Source organism: Aethalodelphis obliquidens, unplaced genomic scaffold (assembly GCF_003676395.1).
Source record: "Aethalodelphis obliquidens isolate GAN/ISIS:26980383/991018 unplaced genomic scaffold, ASM367639v1 scaffold4, whole genome shotgun sequence".
Classification (NCBI taxonomy): domain Eukaryota; kingdom Metazoa; phylum Chordata; class Mammalia; order Artiodactyla; family Delphinidae; genus Aethalodelphis; species Aethalodelphis obliquidens.
Genome location: NW_020837948.1, coordinates 1,862,837 through 1,877,584, shown reverse-complemented (window position 1 = coordinate 1,877,584; position 14,748 = coordinate 1,862,837). Strand labels below are relative to the sequence as shown.

General features: G+C 40.2%; 2 protein-coding genes across 2 annotated transcripts in view; one reads left to right on the top strand and one right to left on the bottom strand.

Moving 5' to 3' along the window:
* Positions 1-14,748, top strand: part of CTNNA1 (catenin alpha 1) — a 177,602-nt gene that overhangs the window by 111,509 nt on the left and 51,345 nt on the right. The gene's annotated exons all lie outside the window — the stretch shown is intronic.
* LRRTM2 (leucine rich repeat transmembrane neuronal 2) lies at positions 5,231-12,843 on the bottom strand. The gene has a single exon (XM_027096230.1). It carries the CDS (start codon positions 9,938-9,940, stop codon positions 8,426-8,428), a length of 1,515 nt encoding a protein of 504 aa, XP_026952031.1. The 5' UTR covers positions 9,941-12,843; the 3' UTR covers positions 5,231-8,425.

Here is a 14,748-nt window from a genome sequence, read left to right as displayed (position 1 = left end):
TCTGTAGGTTCTGATATGACCAGATGTGTGTCTTCATTCAGACAGGTTAATTCTGCACAAGCTTTATATTTAATAGAGATTTTGGTAATATGGAGGATCACTGTACAACAGTCATGAAACATATCCTCCTGGATTGACGGGTTATCTTTGTCTTTTAAAATTCTCATACTTCCCTTGCTCAGACCCCTCAAAAATTCTGACAAATCTGCCTAGGAACTAAATCTGCCACAATTGGATGGGCTGCTTCCTAAATTAGATGTGGTAGGCTTGAAGTACATTTTTTCCTAAGCAAAGAAACCCGAACATAATAGTGATCCTTAATTCTCAGTTATGTATTTTGTACTAAAATAAAATTGTCAGAGGCCGAGATATCAATGAGATTATTTTATATTTATTTTGAAAAACAGAATCTGTTTGTGATAATGGATAGTATGTGTTGTCCTATATAATTTTACTGAACAAGGAAAGACATTACTTGATTTTTTTATTTTATTTTATTTTATTTTGCGGTATGTAGGCCTCTCTCTGTGGTGGCCTCTCCCGTTGCGGAGCACAGGCTCCGGACGCGCAGGCTCAGTGGCCATGGCTCATGGGCCCAGCCGTTCCGTGGCATGTGGGATCCTCCCGGACCGGGGCACGAACCCGTGTCCCCTGCATCGGCAGGCGGACTCTCAACCACTGCGCCACCAGGGAAGCCCAACATTACTTGATTTTTAAGTGACTTTCTTACCCAGAAGGAATTTTGGAAATATGGATTCTAAATCTTATGAAATTTAGCCTTGATTCATGAAGCCAAACTAAAGTAATGTCATGACTAATATAATAGTACATTTATATAAAGCAGATTACTTGACTATGAGATGATATGGTCAGTTCTATATCAATATTAGATACAAAAAGTGTATCCAGGCTATTGGCTTATTAAAAGCTCTCACTAATTGTCAATCTTAGTATAGATAACGTATAACGTTATATAAGGTATAACGTATAGATACTATACGTTAACTTAGTGAGGGAAGTAATACTAGAAAGTAGCGAGTTTCAGGGAGCAACTCAGGGGCCTTACATGTCTTTAATGTGATTATATTCTCTACTTGGTGGATCTCTCTCATCTAGTTCTCCACATATTGTTACTAAAAATAGCAAACATTTGTTAAATATTTACTGTGTTCAGGACTTTCTCAGGACTTTGCATGTATTAAATTCCCTTTTGGTTGTTACTGCTATTAATTCCAACTTAAGGGTGAGAGACCCAAGGCACAGTGAGGCTGATGGACTTGTCCAGGGTGACAGGCCCAAGTGTGGGGCAGGTCTCTGAACACAGGTCTCTATTTGCTCCTGTTGAAACCTAGGAGGTTTTGCTAACGGCATACAGAATGGGTTTTAAATTTTAAAGAGACTGTTAAATTTCTGACAGCTATTCAGACCATTGAACGCTTTATCTTTTTAAATGTGTTCTTTCTTTGAAAATTAGTTATCATCTTATAGATTCTTACCCAAGGAGAACATTTATGATTATCATCAGCATAACTAGAGATGATGCATGAAATGTGCTTCTCTTCATTCATAATGTAATGGAAGAGTTTTAAATTGTACTCCTAGCCTAGAAGATTTATAATGTAATGGATTAGGAATTTACTGGGTGTCCCTTATGTGATGGAACACTCTAGTTTGGGTCCCAGGGATGTGATAAGGAGGAAACATGAACTGTTCTTCCAAGTAGGTGCATATTCATTCTTGCTGACTTTATAGGCTCTTGCCTTGGGTCACAACAAAGGTTAGATCATACCACAAAGCATGCATCATGCTTGTGTTGCCTCCTTTCCCATAGTTTTTTCAAGGGTTGACATGAAAAACATGTCTGCCTGTTCTCTAAAAGCTCCTTGGGGATATTGTCTGACATGTTTCCTTATTGTTCCTAAAGCTGGCTCTATTTTAAAGATAATTCACAGACTTTTGCATTTGTGTCATTCCCTCCAAATAAACCAATGTGCTTCCTTTATCAGACGAAAGCTGTTGATTTTCTTCTTTGCCTTGGCCAGGAAGATCAAGGCCCAATTAGTGTATACTAGAATTGTTTCATTGCTCTGTTAGGGCTTTTTTGTGAGTTAACCAAAATGGTTTAGGATCTGGTGAAATTGCTAGACTCAACACAATATTTGCAATATAATTTCAAGAGATTCTTGCATCCTATGAAACATATCCTGGACCCTTAGAATTAAGAATCCCTGCTTTTGATCTTTTTACATCCTTATTTCAATCATTCTGTACATATGAATGTATTTTGCTAAGTTTCCTTGACTTTTAGGCTATATGTAAATGATAAATACATTGTTTTCAGAGATCTTTAGGTGCTGAGCACTTACCCTCTAGGTATTTGGCAGTGAGGCCATAGGAAATGTTTTTGTTTATCACAGGAGGAACTTTTTTGGTTCTCATGATAATGAAGCAGATAAATGGCTGTAGAGTTTTTATCATATGATTTTCCAGAAAAAGCAACCTGGAGATTGTGTGTGTGTGTGTGTGTGTGTGTGCGCGTGCGCGCACTTGGTAGAAACACCAGGGCCTAAAGATGGAGTTTTTGTGCACTGAACACAATTGTGAATGGATATTCAGTAAAGTTATGACATTTTTACATCTCTTTGCTGTGGTTCTTGGTGAGGTCTCTTCATGGAAGTTGTGAAAAGGCTTTGGGAATTGTCTCTGGGGCTGCAGTTTTAAAATCTGGTTCCCAAATGAAGGAAGAGCCTTCTCTGTTTGGGTGGTGGTAGAGCTGTTGGCCCCTGCCTTCAGGATTGTTGTTCACAGGTGCTCTTTCATGTTGGAGGTCCTGAGATGGAGGATGGGCTAGCTTTGCTCTTGGCCTCCGTGTTTAAAGGGAGGGTATATTCACTGGTGGGCTTTGCAGCAAAGCATGTTTCATTGTACTTGCCTTTGGAGATGTCTTGCTCTTTAAGGTCTCCTTCAGATAGAGCTTCAGGGAGGCTCAGCATCTGTCCCTTAGAAGTGTTCCCAAAACATTGGCTAGTGAGGAGGAACTCATGCTAAGGGGAGATGTGGGAATAGCTGTGATTTTCACCTCTTTTTCCCTTCTTTCTTTGTAAAAGACAATTTGTAGTACATTTTGTCTCTCTAAGGGAGACTCGAGTACCCAGCTGGTTAGATATATTTAAAGAAAGAAAAAAAAATCTCTTCACACAGACCTTGAAGAATTCTATTATAAATCTGAGTGGGAACCTGAGAATGCTGTGGCATACAGGCAAAACTAATTAAAATAACTGATAAAGAAATCAGATGTAGCTTTTACATGGGATTTTCAAGATTAAAATGTACGAGAATTATGTTAATAAGCTCTGCTTTTAACTCTATAAAGGATAGGAACTCATTCCTTTGTGCAACTTGAAACTACTATCACCTGTGCCCTCTAGTGCATACTGGATGAGTTAGTTTGACAGTAAAATTCTGTATTGTGCTTCCTGCCTCTGCCCTAATTCTTCTGAGGTTCCTGGTGTAAGAATTCCCTTAGCGTCTCTGATCCCCTCATCCCTAGGTGTTTATTCCTGCCTGTCTGGTCCTGTTGTACTGCTCCTGGCCTGGAGAAGTAGTAAGGTCACCCTGGCAAGTACAGTGACCTGTGGCAGTCAATTCCCAAGGCCGGGGCCATTTCTGCCCCCAGTGTTGCCGAGGCAAAGCATCCTGTCCTGAGGATGTTTATGCCAAGCAAGGGAGGCTAGTTAAAAATCTTCCCTCCTTTTCCCCTATCCATACTTACTGAGCTGGTGTCTGGGATAGAATGGGTCATGTAGGGATCCTGGAGACCCCAGCATGGTCAGCACCTGTGGACCTCCTTCCCAGGAGTGGTGTGCAAGGTACTGCTAGGATCTACTCCAACAGATCCCTGAGGTAGAGGCCAAGTTACTGTTTGCTGGGTATGGGCAATTGAGTACCTTTTTGAAGTTCCCCAGGCTGTGGCGGAACACAGGGGAGGGTGGGGGATGGTGGCCAACCTTTGGCCCTGTGAGCCGCACAGACAGCTGTTTGTCCACTTGGTAAAACTTGTGACAGAGCAGCTTCTTATTGCATGGCTGCTGTTTACTGGCATGGTGGTTTCTTAGCCAGCCCTCCCCTCCCTGCCTTACTTCCTAGCCTAGTTTTGCCTGTCTCCGAATGAAGACACGTGATGATTAGCTGCCCCTTTTCCAACTGGCACATTTGGCATTATAGAGAACATGGTACAAAACAACTGTTCATTTAAGGTTTCTATATCTGTCATAAATGAGTTTTCAACTTTCACATGTCAAAATTGATAGGTTACCAAGGAAAAGCTTTGGAAAAAAAAGAAAGACATTGGCTGTTTACAGTATACACAATTTTAATAACAAAACTTCCCTGTACACTGCACTTGTCCCCCACCCCCACCCCCCCACCCCACCCCAGTATAATCGTATTTTCTTCCCACCCTCCCCACCCACTTGACCACCTCCCACCCCCACCCACCCACCCAAATGGCTTAGGGTGATTGAACACAATAGGTTTGGACTGTACTTTCAGTTTCCAGTTTCAGTGTTGATAGGAATGTTCATCAAACATTCCATAGATCAGGCTTTTAAAAAATTGCCAAGGAAGAATAGGTTAATTGAAGGAGTAGCAGACATTTCCAAATGTCTGCAATAGCAGTATGAAAGCTTAAACAGTCATTTACTACTTGTTTTTTGCCTTAAATTATTTAAGTACTATGAGTTTGCCCTAGGTTAGGAACAGAAATATTTAATTATCTGTGGATGGCCTTATCACTTTTGTCTTCTGTCTTTTTCTGGTTGAAGCAATTTAACCAATAAGATATTGAAAAGCATGTCCCAAAACAGATTTTTGAGACGAGTCTGTCATTGTATTGCTTTATTAGGAAAATGATCATGTAAGTCATCTTCTAAAAATAATATTTCAAAATTTCATACTGATAGCCACACTTTGGAGAGAAAGGGACATTTATAGCTCCCCCCCATAGTTGCGTAGGACGTATGCCTTAAGAAAATGATACGCCTGTTTTGAATTTTAGGATTAAGACCTAGTGTTACATAGGGTTCATTTTTATTGGAAAGAGTCTAGCTCTTGGTGACTAGCATTAGAATAAGCAGATGGATTTTAATAATTAGTGGAGTGGGAAAGTAAAATCAATTCCATTCAATGAATTGGTACAGAAATTAACTTAGGCACAGTAAGAAATTACATGTGTTAGTGCAGATTTTTGGCTTAAAAAATTAGTATCTTTGCTATTTGATGTTGGCAGAGGGTATTCTCTGAGTTGTGTATGGATTTGCAAATTTATCAGCTCACTCTCATTTCAGAAAGGTGATTGAAATCCCTGGCAAGCTACAGAAATGAATATAAATGATTCCAAGCTAGCTCTTGGTTACTAGGTGGGTACAGTATCATAGCCTTTGTTAGCTTGCTTTTTCCAGAGAGCTTTAATTATTTTTCTGTTTTTTAAGTGGTCATTTTCCTCTAATCTTTAAAGTGAAAAAAGGGAGAGGGGGCATTGAAGAGGATAAAACGACAGCAAAAGACAAAAGGCCTAACATTATATTACCAGGATCTGCAGTGTAGTTGTGATGCTCTTCCACCCGAGCCAGTTGGTAAAGAGAGCACATATGACTAACAGCCTCATCTTCAAACCTGTGCTGATACCAAAACACAAATAGACCAAAATTAAAAGAAATTCTGCCTTCTATAGGCAATTGAAAAGGGAAATTTGCGCTTTAAATGGAAATGGAAAATGCTATTTGGCACGGTTATTCACTTTTCTCAGAGAGCATTGCCCAAAAAACGAAGGGCCAAAAAAAATCTGTTAATTTTCAACTGAAAAGTATGCCCTGGTGGCCTTGGCTATGCTGTTCCCCTGAATTACTAAATGGCTTGCTTTTCCAATTTTCTTTCCTACATACATTAAGGATTTTGCCAATTGACGGTCCATTTCACTAACTGTAATCTTTAGGGTTAATGTGGGGACTCCCAGCCACTATTTCTCACCCTTCTGCTCACAGTTTCAATTAATTTTGGGTTGTGGTTGAAATGATGGAAACTACTCTGCTATCCTCCAGGGCTAGTGGAATCTTGTGTGTCCAGGACACAGTTGTATTGTGATAAAGTTGTTCTCTGACAAATGGCCATGGTTACCCTGATAAATGGGTTGGTAAATTTTAGCTTGTGGAGCTCTCATTTGTAATGGGGCTTCTGATCCAGCCCTTCTGTAAGGAAGCTGTGAGACGTGCTCTATGCCGTAAAATCAGCTTCTGTCCTTGCCCAGGCAGGCCTAGTGTCTGGTTTAACAAGAGGTGAAATGCTCACTGCTCAGGATCAGCTGAGATGGGCTGAGACTTTGCCAAACTAATCTACCCACCTTAAAAATTGTAGAGAGCACATTCTTACCATAATTTGTGATCTTGTCTGCTTTTTACTGAGACACATTTTATTTGAAATGTAGGTAGACATCCCTCTCTTAGTATTAAATCTCATGGATTAAACTGTAATCTTAACATGTGTTCAATTCAATCCTGGGAAGAAATATGCCTTGAATGAAGGATATCATGTTAAGTAAAAGATAACTTTTTTTTATGGTAGTGGTTTTCTCTACGAATTTATGCCTTTTTTCTCATCAGCAAATGTCAGTTGTAAAAATGCTCATTCTTCTAAAATCAAGTCAGTAGTCTAATTTCATGGTTTTTGCTACTACATACATGGCACCTCATTTATGGAAAAATTCTGTGTCAATTGGTAACTTGCATCTAAATCCTAAATATGTCATAGTTTCTCCATAGAAATCATAATGGAAGAAACAAAGTTGTGGCTCTTTTCTACATGAAAAGTGTGGCATCATTATCATTTTTTAATTACTGAACATTTATATTAATACCAGAGAACCTCCCCCCGTCCCCTTTCCAGCTGCAGGTCCCTGGGCCTTGCCCTGTTTGATGCAGATCATGTATAGTTGCCCATTTGCTTGGCTACGTTTTAACTTTGCTAACCTGTTTCAGCAAGAGTCATATTTCAAAATGCTGCCTTTCTCTTTCATCCCCTCACCTCCTTCGAGTTACCACTGTGTGGCTGCATAGGCATATATTGTGTTCTGCCATGAGAAGGTTTGCCTCAGATATGTGTTGTTCCCTTCACTTAGAAGGACCTGCTCTTACAGTAAGAATAGGTATCCATTAAAAAGTCAAAATTTAGCATATAATATTTATAAAGTGATTTTTTCAAGGTTCCTTTAAAATATATTCTAACAAGAATCAGTATTATGCCTGTTGCTAGCCAGTTATTTTTAATTTGGCTCTTTGAGGCTTGAAGATCAGGAAAAGGCAGAAGAAAGAGGTTTAAACCCCTTTGTCAAGGCATCTTTGATCTTGGCAGTTGAGGGAGAGATGGAGGTGGGGGGTGGAGGACAGGGGGAGAAAGAGAGAGACTGGAGAGAGAGTGTATTTGTGTGTGCTTTCAAACTAGAGTGAGCAGCTGGTCATAGGATTGCTAAATTGACTCAGTTTATCTCTTTTCTCTCCAAAATAATTTCTAAGTCTTTTTTCACATATAAATGTATATATAGGATTTAGTAAACTAATTAGTAAAGTGATAATTTAACACTAGTTTAAAGTAAGTATCTAAATGCCACAAAAATCAACATGTCCATTATAAGTCAAACTAGAGATATGAAACGAAGTCAGTGTAATTATTTAGTATTGATTTCATTGTAATGAGACCTTTTCACAATCACTTGGATTCATTGTTTAAATATATTAAAGTATTAGAATTACATAAAGGGTTCTGATTTCATGATATGGACTTTGATAATATCTATTAACCCAGGTAAAAACTCTGGAAGAAGAGTGTTTAATATTGACCAGTCTTCAGCATATGTGAAATGCTACTCCCCACGCTGGCAGTAAATAGGTTTGAGTAAATACCAAATTATCATACAAGAGAACTTTGCTAAGTCTCCTTTTAAGCAGCAAGCCAAGTTGTGGTACTTGGGGTAGAGAGCAATGATCAAACAAGTATTGATCCATATCTCTTTCTACTCAGTAGCTTCTTTCCAAACTGTTTTCAGTAGAAAAAAATAGCATATGGAGACCTTAGTGTAAATGTTTACCCACGATAGCGTATAATTACATACATGAAATGTCTTATTTTGAATTAAGCATTTTTAGACTTTCCAACAAGAGTGCAAATTAATGTGAGCATCGCTTCATTTAACACTGAAAATATGGTTTCATTAAAAAAAAATTAAAAATATTTCAACACGTCAGAAACCTAAGTCTCCACTTGGTTTGGAAAAATTAGCCTTAATGTCACCATTGGTAAAAATTAGATATGTATTTAGCCCCTACTATGTAAAATAGGTTACTTATCTGATGTGATTTTTGATGATGGGTAGATATTATACTTCACATTCTTTGTATGGCAGCTGCTGACACTTGCACTGTCCATAACCATTAATGATGATGAAGGGTCCTTCATGGGTGGGTTCATATTCATTATATGGTCCTTGGTCTGACATGTTTGACATATGGAGTCGTGTTTGGGATCGGAGCTGCCTGTGGTTCTGAATCATTGAGCACTGCCTAATTCTTCTTAAAGTGGGAGGGCAGCACTTCCTGGAGATGAACACTATAAAAATAATAAAAAAGAAAGAAAACAATAAAGCCATTGTTCCCGTAATTACCCGCTGAGTGAAGATGGCATTGTCTGGTTCGGGAAAGTGTTCCTCAGTAGTAACTGCTATGCCCGCAGTAGTTGGGATTTCTTTGTCTCCCACATGGTAACTTGATGAGCTTATTCTTTTTGTATATTCAGTGGTTGGATCTTTATAAGTTGTAGCCATGGCGGTGACAGTGGTTGATAAATTCCAGCAGAGCTGAAATCCGTGGACTGCATCTAGTATATCCTCTCCTTGGGTGTGGTCGGGGCTGTGGCATAGGATGGAATGCTCCCACCGACCTTGGAAACTGCCCAGCCAGGAGGCCAAAGCACATATTCGAGGGCTGCATTCCCACAGATTGCCAGAGAGGCCAACGGTTGTGAGGGATCTCAGGGAGTTTAAGATCTTGGAATCAAGGCTGTTTAACTTGTTGTTATCCATGAGGAGTATTTTAAGATTAGGCATCGTTTCAAACACTGTCAGGTCGATGGCTTTTATTTCATTTCCAGTCAGGTCTAGCTTTTCTAAAGTGCCCCAGGTCCACTCCATCCCACATGTCAAGTTGCTAATTTTGTTCCATTGTAAGAAGAGTGTGTGCAGACTGCTAAGCCGTAGGAAATGAGCAAAATTAATCTTCGTCAGCTGGTTGTGCTCTAGGTGAAGCTCCCTCAGTTTGATTAATCCTGCAAATCCATTGCGAGCCAAACTTCGCAAACGGTTTGTGCTCAAATCCAGAAACTCCAGACTACGACAGTCCCAGAACAGGCGTACTGGGATAGTCCGCAGGGAGTTGGACCGTAAATGCAAGGTCTGTAGCTTCCGGAGGCCATAGAAGAGCTCTGGGTGCAGAGATGACAGCTGATTAAAAGACAGGTCCAAATTTTGCAGGTTAATCAGTTGGGTAAAAGTTGTGTTTGGTAAATAAAATATTTTGTTGGAACTTAAGATTAATTCCTTAAGTTTATATAGTCCTTGAAAAGCATCTTCTTTTACTGTTGATATTTGATTATGGTCTAAGTGGAGCCAGGTAAGTTGACTGAAGCTGGCAAATTGATCCCTTTCAAGCTCTGTGATGTGATTGTGCCTCAGGGACAGGCCCAGAGAGCCCTTGTCTGTGGTGTTTGGCACCGAGTGGAAGCCCTGAGAGTCGCAGTAGAAGAGCAGCTTCTCACAGCGGCATTTGGGTGGACATGCCATACCCAGGGCAGGCAGCATTTTTAAAACCATACTCATTGCATATATTGCTGCCAGCATAGGGGCCCCTAATGGCCACTTGAAATGTAAGCCTGCAGAATATAATTTAAGGAAGACAAGAAGATAGGATATTTTTCAGCAGAGCGTATGGGCTATTAAAACAACAACAACATATCATTATGGCAAAAGATTTAACTACATATAACTTATTTTTCATTTGCTGCAGAAACACTAACCTTGTTAGTATGACTAGAACAAAACTTAAACCATTAAGAAAGAAGATAAAACACATCCTGTCATCAGCAATATATGTTTTTACCTAAACCTCAAAATCCAAAAATGTGACAGTGATCTCCCTCATAAAATGTGAATTCAGTGGCTTATTATTTTAAAAGCGTTGATTCCTTGCTGACTGTACAAGACACATAAATACATGGACTTACCCATTCTTCTGAGCACATTGGAGCCTGCATTCAGTCTCGGTTGTCAGACTCAACGCAGTGAGTCTGTAAAAGGCTCTAACATGCGGGAGCCTTTGACCAGTTTCCTGTTTTCTGTGTCCCAGGCTTTCCGAGTAAAATTGAATCCACCAGGGTGAGTTGTTTTTTCCTTAGGATATTCCTCTCGAAAGCATTGGTTTCATTTTCTGTGACCACTCTGATCCCCTAAATCAGTTTTGAATATGTTATTAATTTCGTCCTCCTCTAACTGCTCAGCTGGTTAATCAAAGCTTCAGCCTCTCCTTTCTGCAGCCGTTAGTTCTCTCGGTCTTAACTTGTTGATGGCAGATGGGCGGCTTGTTGCAGAGAAGAGCTCCTGGAGCAGCATGAGTGCGTTTACTGAAAAGCTTTTCCGAGAAACGGCACAAGAATGGATTTGCTTATGTGCTGCGACCACACAGAACTGTATATAGGCTGACGTCACCGGGTGACGTGTCTTTTGTTTGGGTTTTCCAGAGCTTTACTGTTATAAAGCAGTGTGCTTTGTAACAGTATCGGGGTCGTTGTTAAGACCCCTGATTATAATGAAGCGAGAAAGAAGAACTCCTGACTTAAAAACATGGTATTCCTTCAGTGTAGGAAGCAGCAGTGAGGTTGTAATAAAGGCTGCATTCAAGAAGACCCGTCTGAACAGTGAGTTGGGTTAGCAGAGTGATGATTTTTTAATGCTTGGGAGAGCCAGTGTTAGACTGCCGATTCTGCATAGAGAGATCTAAATGGGCAGGAGCCTGCACGATTTATGAAGTGCTGATTTAACTGCAGCCTCTGCAAGTGCCTGCTGCTCTGGTAGTTTGGAAAGCTACTCAATCACCTTGCTGTCATGCTTGGTTAACATAGAAGTATGACTATGATTTGCTTCAAATGTGTTGGTAAACTAGCTAAGTGGGCTTTGCTTCTTTGTCATTAAGAGTTTAACATCATAAACCAAGAATAAAGGGCAAAAAAAAAAAAAAGGTTGGAAAACAAAGCATTTGGTTATTTTGCTCTTTGAGAATTTCAGGAGAAAGCTAATTAAAAAGATTCTCCTTCTCTGTCTTATTTTATATAATAGTGTTTTATCACAGTGCTAATTGAAAAATAATGCTGATTTGATCTTTGGATGTCTTAGTAGGAGAAAAGGGTAGGTTGATACAGTCATTTAATATTGCATGCCCTAAGTGTTAACCGTGGAACAGAAATGATTTAGGACAAGTGGTATAGCATGGCTGGATTCTGACATGATCCCTTGTATTTACCTCAGAATTTCACCTACTTCTTCGGCTAAAAGCCTCGAACTGCTCTGGGATTGGGGTATTGTGACCCTCAAACAATAGAGCATTTGCACACTCAGTAGTGCCTACTGGCACACTTAAGAACTGACTTTGAATCTTATACTAACTGTTGTTGAAATCTCTCTAGGGAATACAAAAGGTCACTCATACTCTGGAATAGGATTTTTGCTTTGGCTGTTTTTACTTGACCTAACACCATCTTCTCCCTGTCGAATAGTATCACTTTTCAGAATTTGGTTATGACTGTACAGCTCCATGTTTACTATTGTATAAATGTAAAAGATATTTCTGCTGTGAGTCAGGGTCATATTTTCAGGCCTTACAAAGGTAAGGCCTTCTATACATCTGACATTATTGATTTGGCCTTCCAGGCCATTTCTCCCATATCATTGGCACTTATCCTTAGTAGGCCTTGTCTCAGACCTGAAGGCAAAAATCTGAAAACCACCCATTGTATCTGTGAAACCAGACCATCATCAGTCTGTTGGCTTCCAGGGGCTTTATCACACTGGGCATGTGTAAGAAGTTATTGTCTCAAGGGGTTTAGTTTCTGTGTTGGAGTGTGGTGCTAGAGTGAGGACTGGAAGACTCCAAGGTGCCTTCCTCAGGGCTCTGTGGAGACAGCAGCAGCTGCACGTGTGTAGTTTGGCTCCTCCTAGAAGCAGATCCCAAGGTAGGATTAGAAGTATAAGAATTTTATTGAGGAAAATGCCTGGGATGTGCAAAGGGAGAGAGAAGACAGCAGGAATACACTTAGGTCTGGTAGAGTCTAACAACCATGGGGCATGTCTGATACCTCTGAAAGAAGAAGACTGAAGGAAAGACTCTGTGGGCAGTGCAGTTCTAAGATAGCGTGCCCAAGCCAAAGTTACCCATGAGTGGAACCCCTTATTCTCAGGAACTAGTACTCCCACTGTATTCCTGCTTGCTGGTTAAGGAAGGGAGGGAGAGGTCCTGTTTTAGACTTCAAGGGTGCCACTCCCCCAACTGACCTTGATCCTTTCCATAGTCTTTCTCTCTTATAAGCTAGAAGTTCTTAACCTGGGTCCATAATTGGCTTGTAGAATTTTGTTGCTTGTGCATTTTTCTGTGGATACGGTTTAATCAAATTCTTACAGGTCTGTGACCATAGGTTTCAGAGTGACCGTTCTATAGGAACTTGCTCCCAAAACTTCCAACAAGGGGAGTCTGACAAGGGTGTTAAATTTTTTTTTTTTTTTAAAGGAAAAGAAGCCCTTGGGATACTGTAAATGCTCTTATTGAAGTCAGCCACCCTCTGATTAAAAAAAACCTTTGCAAGGCAGGAGGAGCTGGATTAAATTCTTCCCTGAAGTAACAACTTTAATTCCATGTGGAGAAAAGCATTAGAACCAATTGGATTAGAGCAACCATGATTAGGAATGAGTTGTATGTGAAAATTTAGAGGGAAGAGCATTTCCTTCCCCTTAAACTCTTGGTTCCTTTCTGCTCTGTAGTCTGCTTGGTCTACTTCTTATACTAACACATGGAAAACCCTTAAATTACGTTATCCCAATACTGCTATAACAGATTTGTGGGCAAGGAAAACTGCACAGAAGAGCACCAGTGCAATCAAGAGTAATTATTTTTTGATGCATCTGGAGAAGTGGGCAGTAATGCCTGCCATATCACAGTACCCAGAGAGCACAGTCCATCTAGGTCACCAGCCATCTTGCCCACCTTGCCCACTTGCCCTCCCTTTGGGTTCAAAAAGTTTAGACTGTGAAATCAAAGAAGATGTGGTGTTTGTCTTAAAATTGGTTGAAGTACCATAGTTCCTATTGATGGAGCTTTTTATCATTTTTTGATCTTTATCTTTCTTTAGCTAAAAGGACTAAAAAACCCATGTTCTTTCTGAATTAAACTTTTTCTTGGTTTCATTTTACAACAGCTTTATTCTGCATACATATGCCTTTGACTTAAAGTGGCAGTACAACCTCTGGAAGGTACTTTCCATATCATCTGTTTCAATTTTCACTGTTTTAGTTGTTCGTGACAAGGCAAAGGACAAGTAAAATCTAGCCCGCCTGTCCTCTCTGTAAATGGTTGTAAGCAAATTAAATGAGTCATGTGGCAGGGCTTAGGCGTTGTAGTTACCTGCATTACTCTACATGATAGTTTGCTTTGAATATATATTGCTAATTAGGGACAAATATTTCCCCACCTGGAGAAGCAGATGTATGGGTATACACATGAAATCTTCTAATTTGTGGTAGAGAGGGAGCTGGATTTTGCTTTATGCTAAAGAGTCAAATATTTCTTAACTAATCATGCCCGACTCCAAAAATTTTAATACCCCAGCACCCAGAGGTGTGGTGGGGAAGCACAGAGGTGCTCTGGAGAAGTATGTTAAAATAAACCTTTTTGCTTCCAGTCTTGGTCATTGTTCCTTGGAGATCTCCTTACGATTATCAAAAAGTGATAGTAGACATTTTAGGGTGGAGATCCAAGATTTGTGGGTCTGAGTATATCCCCTCCTAAGAACCTTTTAGGGTTCTTAGTTGGCAGCCACATACTTGGGCCTATATTGTATCAATACCTGTATTAGAGTGAGTGGGTTTTACTAGCCTGTTTCTGGAGGCGGGAAAGAAAGAGGATGGGAGAATATTCTGATAAAACCTAGAGTTGTTCACTGCTTTCAAATGTGTGTATTTGGAGACAAAGATTGACTGTTCTTTTAAACTATTTATTTATTTATTTATTTACTGTGTTGTGTCTTCATTGCTGTGTGCGGGCTTTCTCTAGTTGTGGCAAACGGGGGCTACTCTTCGTTGCAGTGCACGGGCTTCTCCTTGTGGTGGCTTCTCTTGTTGTGGAGCACGGGCTCTAGGCTCACGGGCTTCAGTAGTTGTGGCTCACGGGCCTAGAGTGCAGGCTCAGTTAGTTGTGGCACGCGGGCTTAGTTGCTCTGCAGCATGTGGGATCTTCCCGGACCAGGGCTTGAACCCGTGCTCCCTGCATTGGCAGGTGGATTCTTAAACCACTGCACCACCAGGGAAGTCTGACTATTCTTCAAAATTTTTGATTTGCTCTTTAAAAGCTACTGGGGTTTGGCACTAAACCGTTTGTTATCCTCCCA